Raw genomic sequence first — 24,044 nt, forward strand, 5'->3', positions numbered from 1 at the left:
ATTGCAGCCTTGGAAGGGAGGACACCAAGGTGGCAACAACAGAACCATATGCACCTCAACATTTCAAGGCCGCCAGGGTGTGGACTTGGCCACTGGCTGTCAGCCATGGCACTCTCCCTGCCTCTGTTTGTTGGTTTGTGCTGCAGTCCCAAGTATAGAATACAAAGACCCCAGAAAGCCAGACACCTAACTATGAAACAGTTGAGCCCACAGTGTAAATAATCTATTTTTGGTTTTTCTCCATGTGCATATGGATGGGTGCTTGCAAGAGTTGCATACCTCTATGAACATGCACATGGGAGGGTTTGTCTTTCCTTCTGGGCAAATGGAGAGTCGGAATCAGTTTGTTCTCATTTTTTATGTGTGTGTTTATTTTTAAATCCATTTCTAAATAGCTGCCTTTGATGGCACTGTAAGGCTGGTGCCCTCTTGCAGACAGGTCATATTGTTTACCACTCCATCTTTGACCACCATTCAGTAGTTCATCTTAATCTGAACTTGTTCCATTGAAGGGAAGGGGGTGGGTGGAAGCAAAAATGGCTCTTCCTTATTCCAAGTGTCTTTGTGTCCTCCTGTTCCAGTGTGTTCTAGTTTTTAAAGGGTGAAGGGGGAGGGGTTGGGATGGTGTAGCTTAGAAAATATGGATTAATTATCTACTGTTTGATTCCAATTTTGTTTTCAAGAAATCCTTTAAAAAGGAAAAAAAAAATCTGGACCCAGGGGCAGGCAAACCAGCTCACTCAGTATTTGTTGCCACAGAAGTATCATTCTTCACTTTTTTTTTTTATTTTGTGTGTACAACCTCTTGACCTGATGTTTAATAAAAAGGAAGCAGAAGTTCATACCACCTCTGTATCACTCCAACCATTTCTGTATTAATAACGTCGTAATGCTGAACCAGAGACAGCAGGACAAATGCAGGCTTTTGGTAAGATGGGAGAGATAGGAAGAGCCTTGGGTACAGTCTTCCTTATCCTCATCCTAGCAAAGTTATTTACGGTTAGCACACACACACCCCTGCTAGCTGGGAGAGTTTTGTCTCCTCCCTGATGTGGATTGAGTTATGCATGACTAAAATATGTAGATATAAAAAATTTTAAAAAATAATTTCCTTGCTTCAAAGTCCTAAGAGAATGAAACTTGGCTCTATAAAGGGTTGCACTACCTGAACATGTCATTAAAAAACCTGCTGCTGCAGGGCCCAGTTCCCATTCCAATGTTTGGAGTCTCTCAGCCCCGATACCGGCTTGCATATTGGATGCAGCCCTCTAAACATTTCTGCCCCCAAGGCCATGCATGAACTATGTTTACTCCTAATTCTTTGTCAACCTAACCCCACTCAAGCAGTATGCCAGGATGAGGGGGGTGGAAGCAATTTAATAGTGTTGTCTTAAAACACTGCTTTCTAACTCTTATGCCTGTCTCTAACTACAGGCTTTCAAACTTATTTCACAAATAACCTCATCTCCATCTAACTGCTTTCTGGCACAGTTTTCTCAGTGTATCGTCCACCTTCCATCATGAAGACTTATCTCCCAAGGTGTTCTGCAGCTTGTTGAGGTGGCGAGAGTGCATATGTACAGCATCAACAAAGGCTCCCACATGCTCTGGGCTCATGTCAGGGTAAAGGCCATGGCCCAGGTTGGCAATGTAGCGCTGGGAGCCAAAACCTTCAAGCATTTTCTTCACCAGCTCCCCAATCTTCTCCTGACAAAAGTGACAAAGAATTAGTGTAACAATGGAGCCACATTAAGGTTAGTGACAACAGCTTCTTCAACTTTCAGCAACTACATCAGGCAGCCTCCACTTGCAATTAAGGAAGCTGCCAATCTCCAACCATACAGAAAAAAACTGTCAGGCAGCTTTTCACCTTGCACTCGATATTCTATTAAACTGGTTCCAGTGGCCAAGTTTTCACACACAGTTGCATTCTATGAACTGAAAGCAAAGACACTTCTGAAACACCATTCCTCAGCTGTCCCCCTAAGGCTAAACACACACAAACAACCACAACACTGAGAAGTTAAGGGAATCTTGTGGATCAGTTTCCAAGACATGTGATGGGCTAGAGCAAGGAAGAGGAAACCTCATTCTGTGGCACTTCCTCCTCCAGTGGAATGAAAGATTTCATCCAGCGCCACCTGCTTGCTCCAGCACTTGTGTCATTTTCTCCACAAGGCACCACTGACCTAGCAAAAGTTTCAATGGTGAGGCAGGGACAAGATGAGAGAAGACCCACAACCACAAATACTTTATATTCTTAATTCATGACACAATCCACTGTCTCCATCTAAGACCTGAAACCATTTTACAGGGAAAAGAGCTAGAAAAACAAAGTATGCCAAGGTGATACAAGAAACCCATAGCAGAGGAAGGCAGCTTCTCCCCGCTGGCTGGACCAGATGTTTTAACCTTATGCAATTATTCAAAACTCCTGCTGGAGTCTACACTTCAATGCTTTGTAGGAGAGAAAGCTCAGGGAATGCATCAAAGGGCTGAGAATCTACAGGCTTGTGGCCCCCTACCCCCTCCAACCAGAGCATGGCTCCTTACCTTTGGTGCATAGAGGGCACATGGATCCAAGTTGCCTTGCAGAGTAATATGTCCTCCTGCCCTTTGACTGAACAGAGAAAAAAAATCTGTATTAGGGACAGGGAAAGGCCTTTTAGGAACTCAAGCAAGAGAAATGTTTTCTTGAATTCCATACCACAAAATGTTAAAATCACCAGTGCAGATGATTCCAAAACAGGAAGATAAATGGCTGTTAGCCACAACAGTTAAAAACAGTTGAATACCCCTGCTTGCAGATGTTAGGACCAGCAGCAAGGGAGAGTAATCTCTGTCATGCTGTACTTGTAACCTCTACAGCTACAGCTGGTTAACCCCTGCTCTAAAGCGGTTACCAATCTGGCACAGTAGTGCAGAATTTAGCCAGTTCTTACTTTGTGTCCCGCTTAGCATTTACTTCTAAGTACATTTGGCTGTTCTCATCCCTTATTCTGATCCAGTCTTCTGGGAAACTGGCCTATTGTACAGAAAGTGATGTATTTACCTTATTTATAGTCACCTTTTTCACTAAGACTCAAGGCAGACTGCAACCAAAAAACCATGCAGCAAGAACCAACAATTATATTTGAAGCATAGCCCATGGCTGGAAGCATGACTCTAGTTCAGCCTCCCTTTATTTTACAGCATGGGAATGGGCTTTGGGCAGAAGAACACCTAGTCTTGATAGCTACTAGTTTCTTGCAGGCCTCCCCTAATGTTCTCTCCACTCTTATTAGCCAGTATTTCTCATCTGCCCCTTGCCCTCTCATTGGACCAATGATTTATGATGTTTCTCCAGCAGGCATTAAAGAGATCAGGAACAATGACTAAGAAACTGAGTGGATATGGTACTGGGGAAAATAAACACACAAAGGAAAGTGTTTCAGGATTGCTAGGTATCCTCCTACAGGCCACTAAGGGAAGACAGCTGATTTCTCATTACCGAGCATCCTGGGGGCAGATGGTCCAGTCCAACCCAACCACTTCAAAGCCAGATTCTGCCAAGTCTTCCAGCGCATAATGTGCATCCTTAGCAAAGACAATCTAGAGGGGGGAGAAAAGGATAGCAATGTTTGGACCAGGGCTGTGCCAACTCCATGCTAGAGAAACTCAAGTTCTTCACCCAAGAAAAGCTACAATTTGTATAGATGACACACATTTTGCATGTATCTGCTTATCTAACATAATTTCAGGTGGAAAAGCAAAGAGATACAAAAAGTTCAACTAATAAAATCTTACCATCATTCCTACCCCCCAGTGTTACAAGATACCATGCACACTCTCAACCCTATTTTGCTTGACATAAAGCCATAACCCTGTTCCTACCACCACTCTAGCTGTGGCTCTTAAAAATGAAATCAGATCTTCTGTACAACATGGAATCATGGAACATACAAAGGTCCACATTAAACTCTAAAACTAGCATCACCCACCTAATACTAACATCACCAACCGGTCGATAACCCATCAATACCAAAGACCAGAATAAGTTTACCTATTATCTATCCTTTATATAAATCATGTGCAAGGAAAGAAAGGTTGGCACATGGAGAATGGGGGTTGAGGATATGCATGAAAGGTGATCGAAGACCAAAGGCCAAAGTAAACCATCAATGTCAAGAGTAGTTCTTCCCTCCTCTATCCCCTGCAAGGCAGCTCTTCACAGAAAATGGCAATTAACCAGTAGGTTTTGGATCTTTGCGCCCTGGCAAAACAAGGCAGCCATGGTAGAGCCACAGTCACCAGCTACTTCTGCAAAGCTTTACCACAATGATATCCAAGACTGACAAACTCTACAGACACAAATGTGGGAGGCACCAATTCATCCAACTTCTGGTTAAAGAGGAACTGTAACACCAAGGCCAGCACCTCTCCCTGCTCACTCCAGAGAGCTCATTCCTCTGTTCCCATGAAAGAACTTTTGGGACCAACGCAAGAGCATTAAAATGCTTTGTTAAGCGAGGAGCTGTTGCAATGAAGGGGAATAGGACTCTACCACCAGAGTGTACCTCCCAGTAGATTTGCATCCACTTCAGAATAAAGGAGTTCCTTTTACAATAACGGGCCCCGTGGCGCAGAGTGGTAAAGCTGCAATACTGCAGTCTGAACTCTGCTCACAACCTGAGTTCGATTCTGGCAGAAGCTGGATTCAGGTAGCCGGCTTAAGGTTGCCTCAGCCTTCCATCCTTCCAAGGTCGGTAAAATGAATACCCAGCTTGCTGGGGGGGGGGGGGAGTGTAGATGACTGGGGAAGGCAATGGCAAACCACCCCGTAAAAAAGTCTGCCGTCAAAACGTTGTGAAAGCAATGTCACCCCAGAGTCAGAAACAACTGGTGCTTGCATGGGGGACCTTTCATTTTCTTTTACAATAACAGGTCTTTTGCAAGGAGGGAAGGGAACTTCCAATTTTTATTGCAAAAAGAGTTTTAACTTTCTTGGTTTGGCAGTTAGAATACCTTTGCTGGCTTCTAGTGGTAAAACAGAATATTGCAACTGTTTGCAACAAAAATGTTCACCTTAAGGAAGGGCTCAGCAGCCTCAACCTGAAAGAAGTTAACACAGAGAAAGAAGAAAGGTAGAGGGGGTAGACAGTGGGTAGACCAACATATGCCAGCAGTCTGGAAAACCCCACCCCCATTCCCTTCGGGTCATCCTGGAGCAATCTCTAAAGTCAGCTGACTTTGACACAGGCACTAGAGTAGCAAAGGATTTGGTGCACAGTCCACGACCCTTCTTTCTCTAGGACTACACTACCGCCTGTCAAGCTGGTGGTACAACTATTCTCCCAGAAAGAGACATGCTCCAGGTTTACCAGCACTGGTTGGGTAAATTAGAGAATCATCCCTAGCAAATGGCTGTGTGCCGGACAGGTAGCTCAATAATGACTCTAAAGTTCCCACCTCAATCTAAGGAAGCACAGTGACCTATCTCACAGGCTCTCCACTGGTCTGGAGTGGAGGATTTTATTTTTTGGTAAAGACTGTTTAACTCCTCAGTTCTCACAACAAGAGCCTAATAAAAGAAGCATGGTCCTAAACTGAAGCTATGCAAGCCCATTTCTCTTTTTTCTTTTGCAAGCCCTAAGGCACTTGGTGTGGGGGGGTGCCCATATGTATATCAGTATTTCCCCCTATCCAATTACTCTTACAAGTCAGCATTATGTAGCCTAGATCAGAGATCTTCTGTATGGGCTCCAGCAGCCATCCCTCTACGTAGCCACAGTGCAACATTTTGTGTCGCTGCAGAGTCAGTTCCAGACAGGCTGCCTCTATGACATGCTAATGCTCAGAACTCAGTGAGAAACCTCAAGGAAACTGCCCTCTTACCATAGGCACCTCAGGCAGGGCACTTTCCCGCAGCTTGCTCTTCACCCGCATGGCAATGGACCGGATGAATGGGATGGCAAACTCTGCAAATTGCTCTGGCCCAAGATGTCCTGCATGTGACTCAAAAAGCTGGAGAGCCTGTCAAGGATGAAGGAATCAGTTCTTCACTTTTTGGGCAGTTTCTCTCCCTTTCTATAAGTATCACAGAGCAGACCAAACAAATCTAGAAAACAACCTAAAATTCTGCAATGGGAACAAGTTCTCCATTTTAAATAGCCTTAAGCTGCAGTCCAAAACACACTTACCTGGAAATCCCATTGAAATCAGTGCAGTTTACTTCTGTATAAATATGAATAAGAAAGTAGTCTGCATATTTCATTAATGTTTCCAATATATGAAGCTTTTGTTACAGGGCAAGAGATAGCTCAGGACTCTGAAACTGTTGGGAAGGGAAAGAGCATATTGCAATAATAGTTTTGTACTAAATATGGTGCCATCAACTCAAGACTATTATCTTCAAAACTAATGGAAATCTGGTTTCAAATCTTTACCTCTAGTCACAGGCTTGAAACTTGCTCTTGACTTTTTTTTCTTTTGGAAAGATAGCAGATATTGTATTATAGGTTACTTTCCGGAGCCTCCTGCAGCCTGCCACATTGCGGCATGGCTGCAAGGGAGATTTTGCCCCCCCCAGAGGGAGAGCAGACTCTTCGGCGCACTTTTGGGTGCGTCTGGAGGGGGCGGGGCTTCAGCGTTTATACTGAAGCCTCTGCTCCCTGTCCTGTCATTCCTCTCTTCGTGCTTCGCTCTCTCTCGTAAACAGATGGAGAGGTTTCGTCAGCTGGCCCCGGATGCCGATCTGGATGCGGCGCCAATGCCCCTGGAGCTATGGCTGATTGGAGAGCCGAGGCCTGCAGAGCGATAGGCTTAGCCATTGCACCTAGCACCAGGAAGTCCTATGAACGTGCTGTACAGCAGTTTGAAGACTTTAGGGCTGAGGTAGGGTATCGGATTTTTTGGACCCTCCCAATGGAGCAGTTGCTCCATTATTGTGTTTCCTTAAGAGGTAAGGGACTGGCCGTGCGATCAATTCGGGGACACATGTCTGCGCTGGCCTTTGCTAGCAAAGCGTTAGGATACAAAGAGGAAACAGCAGATTTTCGTATTTGAAAGATGCTGGAAGGCTGGTCCAGAGAGGTTGGGCCTAAGCCTGATACTAGGACACCTATGTCTCCGGACATTCTTAGGGGTTTGAAGGGGGTTTGGAGTGCAGTCTGTGCGTCTCATTTCAATGCTGTTTTGTTTCACGCAGCCTCTTTGGTGGCCTTTTTTGGAGTGCTGAGGGTTAGTGAACTAGTGGCAAGCTCAAAGAGTGATGTTTCAGGAAGGGTGTTGTTTTGGAGGGATATTAAGTTGTCGGAGGGTAAGGCGATTCTTACCATCCGGCGATCCAAACGGATCAAGAGGGCATGGGGACTGTGTTGGAGTTGGGTCCCTGTTCGGATGTGGAGCTTTGCCCCATTTCCACATTGGCCGACTATTTGGCTGTGCGGGGAGGCTGCGAAAAGTTGTTGTTTTGTCATTTTGGAGGCAGCCCTCTGACAAAACATCAATCTTGGGCCGTGACATCCAGGGCCTTAGCCTTGCTGGGGTTGTCTGAAGTGAGGTTTGGTACCCATTCCTTTAGAATTGGCACGGCCTCTACGGCTGCTGCCTTGGGTTATCCTAATTCGTCTATCCAGCGCCTTGGCCGTTGGCGGTCTCAGGCTTACAAAGGTTATATTCGCCCTTTGCTCCACTGGTAGTTTATGATGGGGAGCTGGGGTAGTTTGAGGTTGGGTTTTATAACTTGTCTGTTTTTCTTTTTAGATGCTGTTGTTCCTGGCCGGAGGAGCAGAGTTCTCATCTATGGGCACAGTTATGTGTTTTGGGCGGCACATCAAGCTCGGAGAACTGCTGTTGGCTCTCAGCTGGGGCTCAGCAAATATGTTACGGTGGAATGGCAGGGGTGCCGGGGTCTTCAGTGGCCTGGCTTGCTCCCGCTTTTGTTTCATGGGTGTGCGGGCCCTCCTCCTTAGGTTTTAATTATTCACCTGGGAGGGAATGATCTCAGGCTGATTAAAGGCAAGGCTTTGATCTTGCAAGCTCAGGATGATTTCAAGTACATTAGGAAGAGATGGCCCAAGACCATTATAGTTTGGTCGTCCATGATTCTGCGCTTGGTGTGGCGCTGTGCTTGGAATCCAGCTGGGATTGAGAGGGCTCGTTACAGAGCGAATAAGGAGATTTGCAAGGCGTTGGAGGGTGGTTTGGGCTACTATTTGCCCCATCCAGATATTTCTACAGAATATCCTGACCTCTACCTAGGGGATGGGGTGCATCTCTCGGAGAAGGGTAATATGCTTTTCCTGAGGGATCTGTGGCAAGGGATCTGTTGGTTTTGGGCCTTCTGGTGGGTGCTAAGCCCTAAGTAGAGACTTGGCCTTAGTTGTGGCAGGTTTTACGGGGTTTATGGCACCATGCGGCCTGGGGAGGACTGGCTAGTCTCCCCCTTTTGGGGAGTTAGGGGTCTGGCAGAATCAACCTTTGGGTGTGGCCAGAGGTGTGTGAATGCAGACTGTCCTGGAGATTCGATTGGATGGGTGCCTTTCGCTGAGACTTGCGTCTGGTGTCTGGGCCCTCCGGTGCGAGCCTCCCTGCTGGGCCTACCTGGTGGGAGCTGTGGCACACAGCTCCGGCTGGGGGGCCGGGTCTCTCGCCCGCTGAAAAAGGCAGGGGAGCGGTCTGAGGAGACCCCTGGCCCTGACCTGGCCGCAGTTCGGTTGCCCTTACTGTTGCTGTGTCATTTAATAAAGTGGCCCATAGTTTCACCAATCTAAATGAGTCCGTCTCTTTATTCTGACTTGGGGGGGGCAATATAAACAGGGTCACAATCATAAGATTTAAGATTTGTTGAAAGAAATCTTTACCAGGTTCATTTGTCCTCATTTCTTCAGTACCTTGGCCACAACAGATAAGGGTTACTGCAGGTGTATTCTTGTTCAGTCTACCACACTGCTTACATGCTTGTGACAAGAGCTTGCTAAAGAACTCACAGCTCCTCCCAGGAAGGAAGTTAATGCTTTCTCTTTTCTCTGCTAAAGAATTCACAGCTCCTCCAAGTAGAAAGTTAATGCTTTCTCTTTTCCCTACTCACCTGAGCACCTGCAGCCACCTGCCCTACCAGGTAATCCACAATTACATCAGTCAGTAGAGTAAGCAAACGGCAGCTGGCTTCAGGATGCTGGTAGAGCCAGGCCTTAGCTTTGGCCATTGTGTTGGAGCCACCACCTTCGATCATGTAGGTCATCAGGGTCCACTGAGGGGCAGATAATATAAAATGAAATAAGAGCATAAAAGAATTCAATCCTCCCTCCCTTCATGCCCATACCAGCCTCAATCCGGAAATACAATTTGCTTCAACCATTTGTGCGTTCAGTTTGGAACCAAGCACTGACCCTGCTGGATTCCAACAAGCCAGAAACTGCATTTGGCTTTAAACTCTGCTCTCACAACAAGGTTTCCCCAGTTTTCTTTTCTCCCAACAAAATAACTGCTCAAGGCTCCTATTCTTCAACAGTTTCCACTTTTGGTACTCAAATTCAACCAAACATGCTAACATTCATAATTTTGACCTAAATAAGGAAATAAGAAATTACACATCTCAGTCTTAAACACCAGGTATGAGGAGATGATCACTACTCAGTGCTGGACTGCTTTTCCTGTCCAGTATACAATAATGAAAATGAAAGGAAGCAAAGGCCTTCTGCTTCAGCCATCTGACACAACAGTAATATCTACCCACCAGTTCCACAAAGATCAATCAACCCATAAACTCAACATCTGAGTAGAAAGGCAGGATATGAAGCCTGGGCCATATTAGTGTAGGAGAGATGAAGGATGGCCAAGTCCCTAGGTGAAGAACACCATGGTTCTTTCTCTCTGCTGTGTTGCAGCGATGAGTCTGTAAAACTCAGAATCCACTTGGCCTCAAGCAGCAACACAGATGGACAGCATGTCACAATTGCTTTCTGACAATACTTCAGCCTTTATCATCCTCTTGGCCTTAATAGAGTCTCTCAGAGACATACATATGCAAAGTATCAAACTCACCGGTGCACCAGAAAAACCAATCAAAGGCACCTTCCCCTCCAGTTTATGTCGTGTCAGTGTGATGGCCTTGAAGACATAGCCCAGTTCTGCTGCCACATCCACTTTCTGTCGGAGTTTTAGGAGGTCTTCCACTTCCTTCAATGGCTCAGGAAAGGTGGGTCCCTTGCCAGGCACCATCACCACCTCCATGCCCAATGCCTGGCAGGAAAACAGGATGCTGCTGACAACCCATACAGTATCCAAGGAACCTATCTCTAGGGAAGGACCTGGGCAGGGGCAAGTGGCACTATATGAGATACGCCTGGTCCTTGAGCATCTCTTACCTGGGGGACCACTAAAATGTCAGAGAAGATGATAGCAGCATCTAGAGGAAAACGTCTCAGGGGCTGAAAGAAAGAACAGCAAAGAATATAACATAATTTATTTTCAGTCTGCAATTGTAAACATAAGAAAAAAAGCAAATAAATCTGATTGCAGGGAGAGTATTTGAAAACATAAAGGCAATATCTGCAATATCTCTGAATCCAAAGAGGAACATGAATAGAACAGTATTTGTGTTGGAACACAGCGGCTGCCATTCTGTATGCCCTCATCTGAACACACAAAGCTGCCTTGCACTGAACCAGATCATCAGTCCATCGAGGTCAGTATTGTCTATTCAGACTGGCAGAAGCTCTCCAGGGTTTCAGGTGGACATCTTTCACATCACCTGCTACCTGATCCTTTTAATTGGATTGAACCTGGGACTTTAAGAACATAAGAGAAACCATGTTAGATCAGGCCAATGGCCCATCCAGCCCAACACTCTGTGTCACACAGTGGCCAAAAATATATACACACACACACACACACACACACATATATATATATATACACACACATTGTGGCTAATAGCCACTGATGGACCTCTGCTCCATATTTTTATCTAACCCCCTTATGAAGCTGTCTATGCTTATAGCCGCCGCCACCTCCTGTGGCAATGAATTCCACATGTTAATCACCCTTTGGGTGAAGTACTTCCTTTTAACCGTTTTAACCTGACTGCTCAGCAATTTAATTGAATGCCCACGAGTTCTTGTATTGTGAGAAAGGGAAAAAAGGACTTCTTTCTCTACTTTCTCCATCCCATGCATTGTCTTGTAAACCTCTATCATGTCACCCCGTAGTCGACGTTTCTCCAAGCTAATGAGCCCCAAGCGTTTTAACCTTTCTTCATAGGGAAAGTGTTCCAACCCTTTAATAGTTCTAGTTGCCCTTTTCTGGACTTTTTCCAATGCTATAATATCCTTTTTGAGGTGCAGTGACCAGAATTACACACAGTATTCCAAATGAGACCGCACCATCGATTTATACAGGGGCATTATGATACTGGCTGATTTGTTTTCAGTTCCCTTCCTAATAATTCCCAGCATGGAGTTGGCCTTTTTTATTGCAATCGCACACTGTCTTGACATTTTCAGTGAGTTATCTACCACGACCCCAAGATCTCTCTTGGTCAGTCTCTGCCAGTTCACACCCCATCAACTTGTATTTGTAGCTGGGATTCTTGGCCCCAATGTGCATTACTTTGCACTTGGCCACATTGAACCGCATCTGCCACGTTGACGCCCACTCACCCAGCCTCAACAGATCCCTTTGGAGTCCCTCACAATCCTCTCTGGTTTTCACCACCCTGAACAACTTAGTGTCATCTGCAAACTTGGCCACTTCACCGTTCACTCCCAACTCCAAATCATTTATGAACAAGTTAAAGAGCATGGGACCCAGTACTGAGCTCTGCAGCACCCCACTGCTTACTGTCCTCCACTGCGAAGACTGCCCATTTATACTCACTCTCTGCTTCCTATTAATTAGCCAGTTTTTGATCCACAAGAGGACCTGTCCTTTTACTCCATGACTCTCGAGCTTTCTAAGGAGCCTTTGATGAGGAACTTTATCAAAAGCTTTCTGGAAGTCAAGGTAAACAACATCTATTGGGTCTCCTTTGTCCACATGTTTGTTCACCCCCTCAAAGAACTGTAACAGGTTAGTGAGGCAAGATCTTCCCTTACAGAACCTATGCTGAGTCTTCCTCAATAACCCGTGTTCATCAATGTGCGTATTCATTCTGTCCTTGGTAATGGTTTCTACCAACTTTCCCGGTATTGAAGTCAGACTTACTGGCCTGTAATTTCCCGGATCTCCTCTGGAACCCTTTTTAAAGATGGGGGTGACATTTGCTACCTTCCAGTTCTCAGGAACAGAGGCAGATTTCAATGAAAGATTACATATTTTTGTTAGAAGATCCACAAGTTCAACTTTGAGTTCTTTCAGAACTCTTGGATGTATGCCATCCGGACCTGGTGACTTATTTGTTTTTAATTCGTCTGTCAGTTGTAGGACTTCCTCTCTTGTCACCTCAATCTGACTCAGGTCTTTCAACACCCCTTCCAAAATTAGTGGTTCTGGAGCGGGCAAACACTTCTCATCTTCCACAGTGAAGATGGAGGCAAAAAATGCATTCAGCTTCTCAGCCATTTACCTATCCTCTTTCAGTAATCCTTTTATCCCCTTGGTCATCCAAGAGCCCCACTGCCTCCCTGGCTGGTTTCCTGCTTCTAATATATTTGAAGAAATTTTTATTGTTGGTCTTTATGTTTTTTGCAATATGCTCCTCATAGTCCCTTTTTGCCTGCTTGATCACAGTCTTGCATTTGATTTGCCACAGCCTGTGTTCCCTTTTATTAATCTCACTTGGACTAGCTTTCCACCGCTTAAAGGAGTCCTTCTTACCTTTTACAGCTTCCATTACTTTGTTTGTTAACCATGCAGGCCTTGTCTTATACCTGTTTGTGCCTTTCCTAACTTGTGGTATATATTTTTTCTGAGCTTCTATGATTATAGTTTTAAATAGCCTCCAAGCTTTCCCAAGGGTTTTGACTGTATTTACCTTTCCTTTCAGTTTCCTCTTCACATGCCTCCTCATCTCAGTGAATTTACCCCTTTTAAAGTTAAACGTGTTTGTGCTGGTCTTTTGGGGCAACTCTCTATTTATACAAATGGTGAAATCAATAACGTTATGGTCACTGTTCCCAAACGGTGCGATCACTTTTACATCTCTCACCAAGTCTTGGGCATTACTTAGAACCAAATCCAGGATTGCCCCACCCCTGGTAGGTTCCGAGACCATCTGCTCCATAGCACAGTCATTGAGAGCATCAAGAAACTCAATCTCTTTCTCTCGACCAGAATACATATTGACCCAATCAATCTGTGGGTAGTTAAAATCACCTATTACGACACAGTTTTTACGTCTAGCCACTATCTTTAAGCCTTCCATCATATTATAGTCGTCCTCTATCTTTTGATTTGGTGGGCGATAACAAACTCCCATAGTTAAATTTCCTTTGGGGCCTTCTATTTCAACCCAAAGCATTTCTAGAAGGGAATCTAATTCTCTGACCTCAGTCTTACTGGACCGTATACCCTCTTTGACATACAGAGCCACCCCACCTCCAACCCTTTCCTCCCTATCCTTCTGATATAATTTATATCCAGGAATCACCGTGTCCCACTGATTCTCCTCATTCCACCAAGTTTCTGAAATTCCCACAATGTCTATGTTTTCTCCCAACACTAAACATTCCAACTCACCAATTTTACTTCGAACACTTCTAGCATTTGCATACAAACATCTATAATTTCCCAGGCAAGATAGGCCCGCAGCCTTCCTCCTGTCGCCTCGAGACTTTGGCAGACAGTCCATACTGTTTGTCACCATCTCAGTGGACAACTCTGATCCATTACCCGGTAGAAAAGTAACAGCTAACCCTTCATCTCTATGAGATGAGTCCTCCCGAACCAGAGACATTTCGGCTTTCCCCCAAGATTTAGTTTAAAAACTGCTCTGCCACCTTTTTGATTTTAAGCACCAGCAGCCTGGTTCCATCTGGGGACAAGTGGAGACCGTCTTTTTTGTACAGCTCCCACTTGTTCCAGAAAGCATCCCAGTGCCTAACAAACTTAAACCCTTCCTCCCTACACCATCGTCTCATCCACACATTGAGACTTCTAATTTGTGCCTGTCTCTCCTGCCCTGCACGTGGAACAGGTAGCACTTCTGAGAAGGCTACCTTGGAGGTCCTGGCCTTAAGTCTCCTGCCTAGCAGCCTAAATTTTTCCTCCAGGACCTCACGACTGCATTTCCCCACATCGTTGGTGCCAACATGCACCACGACTACTGGCTCCTCCCCAGCACTGTCTATCAGCCTATCTACTACAAACGTAATGTCTGCTACCTTCGCACCAGGCAGACAAGTCACCATACGGTCAGTACGTGGTTTTGCCACCCAGCTGTCTACTTGTCTAAGGATCGAAACACCAACTACCAAGACCCCCCCCTCTCCCTGCCCAGGGATGGTACCTTTGAAGGGAGGGGATCATGCTCTGCTTCAGTATGTCACAGTACATGTTGGCATTCATGGTTCCCTCAATGAACTGTAGCTCCCCAGTGCTGGCAGCACTCATGCAGCCCCAGACCATGACATTTCCTCCACCATGCTTGACTGTAGGCAAGACATACTTGTCTTTGTACTCCTCACCTGGTTGCCACCACACACGCTTGACATCTGAACTAAATAAGTTTACCTTGGTCTCATCGGACCACAGGACATGGTTCCAGAAATCCATGTCCTTAGTCTGCTTGTCTGCAGCAAACTGTTTGCGGGCTTTCTTGTGCATCATCTTTAGAAGAGGCCTCCTTCTGGGACGACAGCCCTGCAGACCAATTTGATGCAGCGTGCAGCGTATGGTCTGAGCCCTGACAGGCTGACCCCCCCCCCCACCCCTTCAACCTCTGTAGCAATGCTGGTAGCACTCATATGTCTATTTCCCAAAGCCAATCTCTGGATATGACGCTGAGCACGGGCACTCAACTTCTTTGGTCGACCATGGCGAGGCCTGTTCTGAGTGGAACCTCTCCTGTTAAACCACTGTATGGTCTTGGCCACCGTGCTGCAGCTCAGTTTCAGGGTCTTGGCAATGTTCTTATAGCCTAGGCCAGGGGTGGCCAACGGTAGCTCTCCAGATGTTTTTTGCCTACAACTCCCATCAGCCCCAGCCAGCATGGCCATGCTGGCTGGGGCTGATGGGAGTTGTAGGCAAAAAACATCTGGAGAGCTACCATTGGCCACCCCTGGCCGAGGTCATCTTTATGTAGAGCAACAATTCGTTTTTTCAGATCCTCAGAGAGTTCATTGCCATGAGGTGCCATGTAGAACTTCCAGTGACTAGTATGAGGGAGTGTGAGCGATAACCTGCTCCCCCTTCACACCTGATACCTTGTACCACTAACGAGCCACATGACACCAGGGAGGGAAAACGGCTACTTGGGCCTCATTTGGACATCATCACTTAGGGGTGTACTCACTTTTGTTGCCAGCAGTTTAGACATTAATGGCTGTATGTTGTGTAATTTAGAGGGGACAGCACATTTACACTGTTATACAAGCTGTAGACTCACTACTTTACATTGTAGCCAAGTGTCATTTCTTCAGTGTTGTCACTGAAAAGATATACTTAAATATTTACAAAATGTGAGGGGGTGTACTCATTTCTGTGACATACTGTAGCTAATCCTGCAGAACTGTAAGAGAAAATATTATTACAGGCCAAACCAGATACCTGTTTTCCAGGAAACACAGTAATGAGAGTACAGATTTACATAACAAAAAGATGGAAGATACTCAAAAGCAACTTTTAAAAAGCATAAATAAAAGTACTGTTTTAAGGGAAAGGGGTGCTAAAGCTACAATAAAGACATGTTCAAGTTAATTTACAAGTCATTAATTTTAAAAGCAATAAACAATGTCAAACAAATAAACACTGAACAAAATATTGAAAGGTAGCATACTGAAAAGCAGAAGGAAATATTATATAAATAGAATTTGAAAGAGGTGGGGAAATCAGCCAGCAGTGTTTTTCACAAGAGAACAAAGAACAGGGAATGTGAAAGCCATTAACAGAAGTTTCAGACAGACAGAAAGAAAAAGTCTATGTGGAGAAAAAAGTCTTTGGGGGGAAAGGTTAACAAAGGTGTCTAAAATAGTAACTTGAAGACCTCAAAAGCAATTTGTACAGTTGATAAAAGGCAACTGAATATATTAGTGTAATGTACACAGAAAATATATAATAAAAACAGATTAAAAAGCAGAAATAAAATGTCCAATAATACTCACATTAAGCAAAAAGTACAGCAAAGGAAAAATTATGGGGAAAAGCATGTTCAAAAGAAATGAATACAAAGGAAAGAAATAGTAAGGTTAGCGCTTGAAACACAACACCTGATCACTTTTGAAATAAGCAGTTTGATATGTAAGTATTAAAACTGCTCTTCCAAACATTTCATGTTCCTATGGAAAGGGTAGTATTCTATTATCAGATTAACATTCCTATCATACCTCTTGACTGATTTGGCATTCTCTTTCACAACTCTTCCTAGATAATATTTGTAGCCTCAACAGTGCATTTTTATATCAACTGGTTACAGCTAATCTATGGACCACAATACACAATTCATTTTTAAATGAGTTAAGTCCAGACTCAGTAACAGGAATGTTAGTTTAATATGGTGGGGGCTCAGTTCAGTTTAGGATGGCAGCATAGGGGTCCTGCCTTCCCCTGAGTCATTTTTCCAAGTCAAAGGAGCCCCCAGGGAAGGAGCGGTACATGCATGGAACACTGCATGCCCACCTCCAAACAAAGAAAGTGACTCCTCCAGGACACTTCAGCTCATGGAAATTGGGGGGTGGGGGGAGAACAGAAGACTTTCACCCTGACACTGCAGCCCTGAGCGAAGTCAGCCCCTTGAGGACTTTTAAAAGGACATTCCCCGCAGCTGCTGTGTGACTGTGAGGAAAGTGAGTTGGGTCTGGGAGACCTGTTAAAAAATGTATTGTGTAGTTTAGCCCTAAGAAGTCTATAGGACAGGAAATTTACACCTTCAGGGAACAGTGGCTCAAACCTATTTCCTAACTAATAGTCTCTGAGCGATTCCAAGCAACTGCTAGCATAACTATCAACTGAACAAGGCAAATCTTTATCAATAGAATGCCTATTAGACTGTGATCCAACACTGTCCAATATTCCATAAATGCCAATATTGCCATGCTCCTTAAGCCTTTGTCAGCCTCAGTCTTTCTCAGACTCATGACCAGCCAATCTTTTGCCAAACTTGCATCGTGCAAGACCAGTCTCAGGATGTTTGCAGAACAACAGGAGGCAAACTGACAAAATAGTAGGTAGAAGCAGGATGTGAGACAGGATGGCACAATGCCCGCAAGGCATGCCACAGTCTCCAAGAGAAGGCACAACAAAAGTGAAGAGAGAAGACTGGCTATGGCTGAGCCAGAAATGCCTTGGAAATTACATGTTTGTAGCTCTCAGCAGCTTTTAAACATTCATTCTTAAGTATGCAATTTAGATCATAAGATGGTTTAAGCCAGGGGCATCAAACATGCATCCCAGGGGCCAAAACAGGCCCCCGGAGGGCTCTTATCAGGCCCCCGAGCAACTGGCTGTCATCTGCTTTCTTTTCTTTCCCTCTTGCTTCCTTTTGCTTAACAGCTTGCTTTGCCAGACTTGCTCAATCGCACAGGAACTACAGAGCAAAGCCTCTGTTTTCTCCATTGGCTGAGGCTCCTCCCTAGGGGAAAAAGGGGTGAGAAATAGCTTGCTCTGCCAGGCTATCTCAATTGTACAGCAGAGCTACTGAGGCAAACCTTTTTTCCTTCTATTGGTTGAGACTTCTCCCCCTCTTGGTCCCCTGTGGAAGGAAGGAAAGAACCAGAGCTTCCTTCCCTGGATCGCACAGGGGAGATACAAAGCAAGCACCTTTAAGAGTGCTAATGTTTTAAGTTTTTTAAAAACTTTGTGTTTGTCTGTGTCCTTTATAAAATTTATATCGCTGCTACCTAATTTTAAATAAATGCACACATGGCCCGGCCCAACAAAGTCTCATTTATGTCAGATTCGGCCCTCATAACAAAATGAGTTCAACACCTTCCCCTAGCACTGTATTCCTGGCCTGAAACAGTCCTAGGGGAATCAGGCAAAAAGCAAAGAATGGTATTAGAACAGTTCACAGATCTGGAAGATACCAGTAGTATTTTAATATACTAAATGCTACTTTTACAGCCCCAAGGGCATAAGGCAGCCTTTCCTTTTTAAAATAAATACAATGGACCATGTTGCAGACTGGGTGGCTTCACTGGCTCTGGACGCGCCCCCCCCCTCGCATGGGATGCAGAAAAACACTTGTATGCTTGTTTTCCTATACTTTCCTTATAATTTCATCACACAATTCAGATACACAGAATTATGTCAAAAGCAAACTTTCATGTGGTTTGTTGTTGCTTCTTACAGTAATGGGGAAAGCAGTAAGAGCAATGTATAGTTTTGATAAAGACTGGTAAGTTCCCAAGCTACAAATTCTGAGACAGAGAAAACTTGTGTGGGGGGGTAGAAAGGCAGGCTGGAAAGACAAGGAAGTTTCCTTCTTTTTGGCCTGCAACTTTTCCACATTTTTTTCAGATCCCCTCTTATCACATATATAATGAAAATGTAAACACAAATAATATGTTCTTAAGAATAGAATTGGATTTTCATTGTGACAGAATTTTTGCCAACTTTGATACAGGTATAATCAGCTCCGGTCAAGGGCTGAGAGTAAGAATAATTCTTGTTTTAATAAAAGAGAATATTTCTAGCAGATCAAGGAAGTCTCCCTCCAGCAGCTCCACATACCTGCAAGGTAAGTTCACAACATGCCTCTGGTGAACGACATGTAGCAAAGAAATCCTGAGCTGCTCGGGTTTCACGAAACTCTGCAAAAAGGTCAGAGAATTACCGGGAAGAAAATGTTCTTCAGAGGGCATAAAATTCCTATGGAGCCTAGCCTAGAAAGAACTGGACTTAGGAAACAGAAAAGCTAACCATATCAGAGAGATTTTATAAGGAAAATACCCAAGACATAGGACAGCAACTGTCAATTCAGTCAGTTGGTTTCTCCCACACTCGTTTCAAGGGCAAACACTAAAACTGGACTACTGGAATCCTCTAAGGTTTGACCTTGATAATATTCTTTTTTCAGAGAAATTTGCTTCTCTTTCAAGGTAACACACCTCAACAAAGGTGGGTTTTCTCGAACAGACAGCCCCAAAGTTCCTCACTTACCTGGGAGATACCTTCCTGCCTGTCTCATGCACCAAACTGGGGTGTATTCTGTCTCTTCTCCTCGTGCTGCTCGAAGGAATGTATCATTCTTCAGCTGAGGGAATCCTGTGGGACTAATTGAAGAAAGCAGAGCCAAGTGTTAGCCTGAAAACTGTCTCCACCTCTCACTGTGCTTTGAAACTTCAGGCCTGCAGTAGGTGATTAAATAGTCAATTGCAGTTTTTTGCTCAGCTGTATAGAGCACAACTGTTAATCCCCCTGTTTCCCAAATATTAAGCCAGGTGGTCCAGAGTTATGAATTTTAAAACCACTTCCCAGCATCATAAACATGTCTCTGAAGGCAAGTCACTACTGGGGCAATCAAATGTGTCTCGTATTCATTTTCTGGTACTAAAAATGCCAGTGCTCAGTTCCACCTGGATGTCAAGGCTGTGTGTGTTCCTGGTTTCACAATGAGGAAGGAAATACAAACATTCAGAGGTACACTATGAGCCTTCACTCAAAAGCAAATTCTTTTCTCATCTTCCAACTGTGAAGCCTATGTGCATCAGCCACACGTGCAAATGTCCCACAGCTCTGCTCCAGGAAGAACCAGCCCTGCATTCTTGAATGTATTATGAGCACCTTCTGGTGCAAGCATTCTTTTTAAAGTATTAAACTGATGAGAAAAAAAGGAGTGAAAAGTGGCTTGGCCAGAACAACGCAGCAGAACTAGAACCTGGAAAAATATATACTTTACTGCTGATTTCCTTTCTCACACCTGCATCTCCCTGCTCTTTCCTGAAACACACAGTTGCAGCAACTGGGATGCCATAGACCCTTTTGTTTCTTCATACAAGCTTTTCCTGTACAGACTAATAGTGTGAATGGTAAAACCTCCAAATACCTCAGGCCAGCCCATGGAAGAGCTGCTGATTACATTATCAGAGGCAGGCAGGACCGACTGGGGACAAGGGGCGTGGGCACAGCAAAGGCACTAGTTTCTAGTATGATCACAGCTCACTCTGACAGACTGCACAAACATTGTACCACCTTTTTTGTTGTTGTTCAGTCACACAGTCAAGTCCAACTCTTTGTGACCCAATGGACAAAGTCAAACCAGGCCCTCCTGTCTTCCACCATCTTCCAAAGTCTGCTCAAATTTGTGTTTGTTACATCAGTAACACTGTCCAGCCATCTCATCTTTTGCCGTCCCCTTCTTCTTTTGCCTTCTGTCTTTCCCAGCATCAGAGTCTTCTCCAGTGAGTGCTCCCTTCTCATTTGGTGGCCAAAGTATTTGAGCTTCAGCTTCTGACCCTCCAGGAAACAGTCTGGGTTGATTTCCCTTAAGACTGACTGATTTGATCTACTTGCAGTCCAAGGGACTCTCAAGATTCTTCTCCAGGTAATTATAAGCAGGCCAGCGAGAGGTGGCAGTTGTTTATTTAGCATTATGTTATCTGTAAATATGAGTGAATGGGGAGATTCTTCCACTACCCTCAACACAATCATGAAAGAACAGCTAAAGTGTCTTGATGTTAAAAAAAACAACAACCTTGCATCAAGCAGTCTGATGGAAGTGTCAGATAGGCCAGAAACAGCAAGGGTTTAGACTCCCCAGCCCTGAACATTTACAGTATCTCAACCCTCTATGTAATTATTTGCACAACACAGAAAATATTTTGCCTTCTACAGCTTCAGTGCTTCTTAAAGTATCATCCCAACCCAATTTCTCTTAACTCAGCTATTGTGTGGTTACCTACCAGCCCAAGTACAGCAAGCCAGCTTTAATGATGCTACCTTTCTGCTCTTTACCATCATTTGTTGGTGGTAGGAAATGAAGCAAGATGGAACAGTCCTACACCAGTGCCCATCTCTGACATGCTGGTACTTATACAAAACAGATGGCACAGCAAGGAGAAGCCTCTTCACACAAGATAGGTTTTCCCCAACTTAGTATTAAAACAGCAGGATTGTAGTTGGTAGGGTTACCACTTTTTTATATTTTAATTTTTTGCATTGTACCTCTGCATCCTGGCTCCCTTCTTTGCAATATTCTCCAGCCTCCTGACTGGGGTATAAGGGCTCAGGAATCTCCAATTCTACTTGTATCTGATGAAGAGTGCTTTCACTCTTGAAAGCCCATACTTTGAAAAGCTTGCTGGTCTCTAGGGCTATACTCGACTAGAATCTAGCTCTTTTATTACAGACCAACATGGCTATACCCCTGAAAAATCCCCCCACCCCTCCTTTCTGGTAAGTCTCCTATTTTTGAAGAACTGAAAGTCCGATTCAGGTGGGTAGTAGCTGTGCTGGTCTAAAGCAGCAGAACAAAGTTTAAGTTCAGTGGCACCTTTAAGGTCAGTAAAGTTTAATTCTGGGTATGAATGATTAAATTTGTTTAAATGTACCCGAGGAAGTGTGCATGCATGCACACGAAAGCTTATACCCAGAATTAAATTTTGTTGGTCTTACAGTTGCCACTCAAACTTTGTTCAGCTGAAAGACCAACGAACTTTCAACAGATATTCATCAGTACCTCAGAAAAAAGTCCGCTGACGAATTTCTCCCTTCCAGCAGCAATAAAAAAATGTTTATTAAAAAAAGGTGGCAACCCCCTTCCAAATTGCCAGCAGCTGCTGCCATGCTCTATTCATGTTCTAGCGAATGAACTACTCCAACCCATGCCGCCCCCCTAAACAAATGAGTCCACTCCTTGCTCAGAAAGCTCATCTTTCTTCCCACGCTACCCAACAAGCCCTGGGAGCGCTGCCGCTTCGACTCCACAGCTGCTACTCACACGATCGCTCCATTCTGTTCCATCCTCCTGGTTCTCTCGCTGCGGCTTGACCCGGCCTCTCATTCCTGCCCTTCCACAGAGGCAAGAGCTGCTTTCCCCCTTCCTCTCGACTTCCGGGTCCTACCCAGCTGGCGCGATTGGCTGCCTATAGTAGCCGCCCACTGTTCCCTCCTTTACCAGCAAAGATTACCGTAATGCTCGCTGTAGCAGATCACTAAGAGGGAAAACTGCGACCACCATAATTATTAGGGTCAACTAAAAAGTCACACTATGTTTGAGAGACGTGAAGCTGCACCAAGCCCCCAGCAATTCATGGCTGAAGCAGGACAATAAGGCTAGGAAATAAAAGAGACCAGCTACAATCATAACTGAGAGACCACCCAGACCAAGATGCATTGGAGTCTTTGGAGATCAAGAGTCACATCAGCAGAAGAGAATGGACAGTTCCAATGGTGATAAGGCAGAGGAATCCTTGAAGGGTAGCCTTGGGCTGCAGCAATAAACTGTTAAACTGCTTCTGAACCACTCTCCCTATGATGACACATTCCAAAATGAAGAGTGAAGATGTGAAACCACTACTGAAGCAGAAAGGACCAAAACAGGATTACAGTTGAACACCAAGAAGATAAATGTAGTGACCACTGATGAATTACTTTAAGGTTGATGATGAAGAAATTATTCAAAATTTTCTATTCCTTGGCTCTATCATCAACCAAAAGGGAGACTGCAACCAAGAAATCAGGAGACTGAGAATGGGAAGAACAACCATGAAGGAGCTAGAAAAGATCCTTGTGTTGCTGGTGACCAAGATCGAGTTAATTCATGCCATACTATTCCCCATTACTATGTATGGGTGTGAAAGTTGAAAAATGTTGACTGGAAGAAAGTAAGTTCCTTTGAAATGTGGTGTTGGAGGAGAGTTTTACAGATACCGTGGACTGCCAGAAAGACAAACAGGCAGGTTCTAGACTAAATCAAGCCTGAACTCTCCCTAGAAGCTAAAACCACTAAACTAAGGCTACTGTCCTTTGGTCACATTATGAGAAGACAAGGTTCTCTGGAAAAGACAATGATACTAAGAAAAGTTGAAGGCAGCAGAAAAAGAGGAACACCCAACATGAAATTAATTGATTCCATCCATCAAGGAAGCCCTTGGTTTGCAAGACCTGAGAATGGCTGTTAACTATAGGACATTTTGGATACATTAATTCATATTGTTGCCCTAAGTTGGAAGCAACTTGATAGCACTTAACAGACAGAGAGACTCAGTTGACTCAGGAAGACCCACTTGCCTAGCAGTGTACTGTCCTATAGGTTGTTTACTTGGAACGCTCACAGGGTCCACACAAACCCTGGAACATCAGAACTCTCAAAGATGTTTCTTGAGCCAACCTGGGGATCCCAAGGGAAACATAACATGTAATTAGATCTTTAGTCCATGTCCTAAACTGCATTGCAGTTGTGTAGGCGTTGGAGGAAGCAGGGAAGAGACTTCACACTTATGCCAGCTTTTCTTTCTTTTTTTGCTGTGTAATATTATGGCAATGGGCTAACACAGAGTGCCTAGGACACCCCATCCTACTCCTAGCACAACCCATTTCTGGCCACTCTGCTGGTACAGTAAAACCAGTTCAGTCAAACACTAGCAAGTCATTGGGGTACTACACCAGTGCATCTCTGTTGACACATGCTGGCATATTTCTGCATTGCTCTGGCATAGGTACTAAGTAATTTTGGGATAGCTTTAAGCAGGGCTTTTCTTGTAGAAAAAGCCCAGCAGGAACGCATTTGCATATTATGCCACACCCCTTGACACCAAGCCAGCTGGAACTGCGTTCCTGCTCAGGAAAAGCCCCAGCTTTAGGACTGCAGCTTTACAAGGACATTGTGCTGTGATCCATCGTTCCTGGTGTCCAGACTCTGAAGAAGATGTCTTGAACTGAATCTGTAAAGCTCAGAACTTGCCCTTTTGAGGATAGGCTCCACAGCAATGGGACATCCTTCTGCAGTGTTGGGCATTCAAGACATC

General features: G+C 44.6%; 1 protein-coding gene across 1 annotated transcript; it reads right to left on the reverse strand.

Annotated features, from left to right (window-relative positions):
* Positions 1-746: 746 nt before the first annotated feature.
* On the reverse strand, positions 747-22,164 carry UROD (uroporphyrinogen decarboxylase). The gene is made up of 10 exons (XM_060231725.1): positions 22,016-22,164; positions 19,237-19,349; positions 18,808-18,887; positions 10,350-10,412; positions 10,027-10,224; positions 9,071-9,232; positions 5,875-6,012; positions 3,491-3,591; positions 2,554-2,620; positions 747-1,707 (listed from the first exon to the last, which is right to left on the reverse strand). The coding sequence occupies exons 1-10, from the start codon at positions 22,036-22,038 to the stop codon at positions 1,519-1,521; spliced, it is 1,134 nt and encodes a 377-aa protein (XP_060087708.1). The 5' UTR covers positions 22,039-22,164; the 3' UTR covers positions 747-1,518.
* Positions 22,165-24,044: the final 1,880 nt, after the last annotated feature.

This window comes from Heteronotia binoei, chromosome 2, assembly GCF_032191835.1.
Source record: "Heteronotia binoei isolate CCM8104 ecotype False Entrance Well chromosome 2, APGP_CSIRO_Hbin_v1, whole genome shotgun sequence".
Lineage (NCBI taxonomy): Eukaryota > Metazoa > Chordata > Lepidosauria > Squamata > Gekkonidae > Heteronotia > Heteronotia binoei.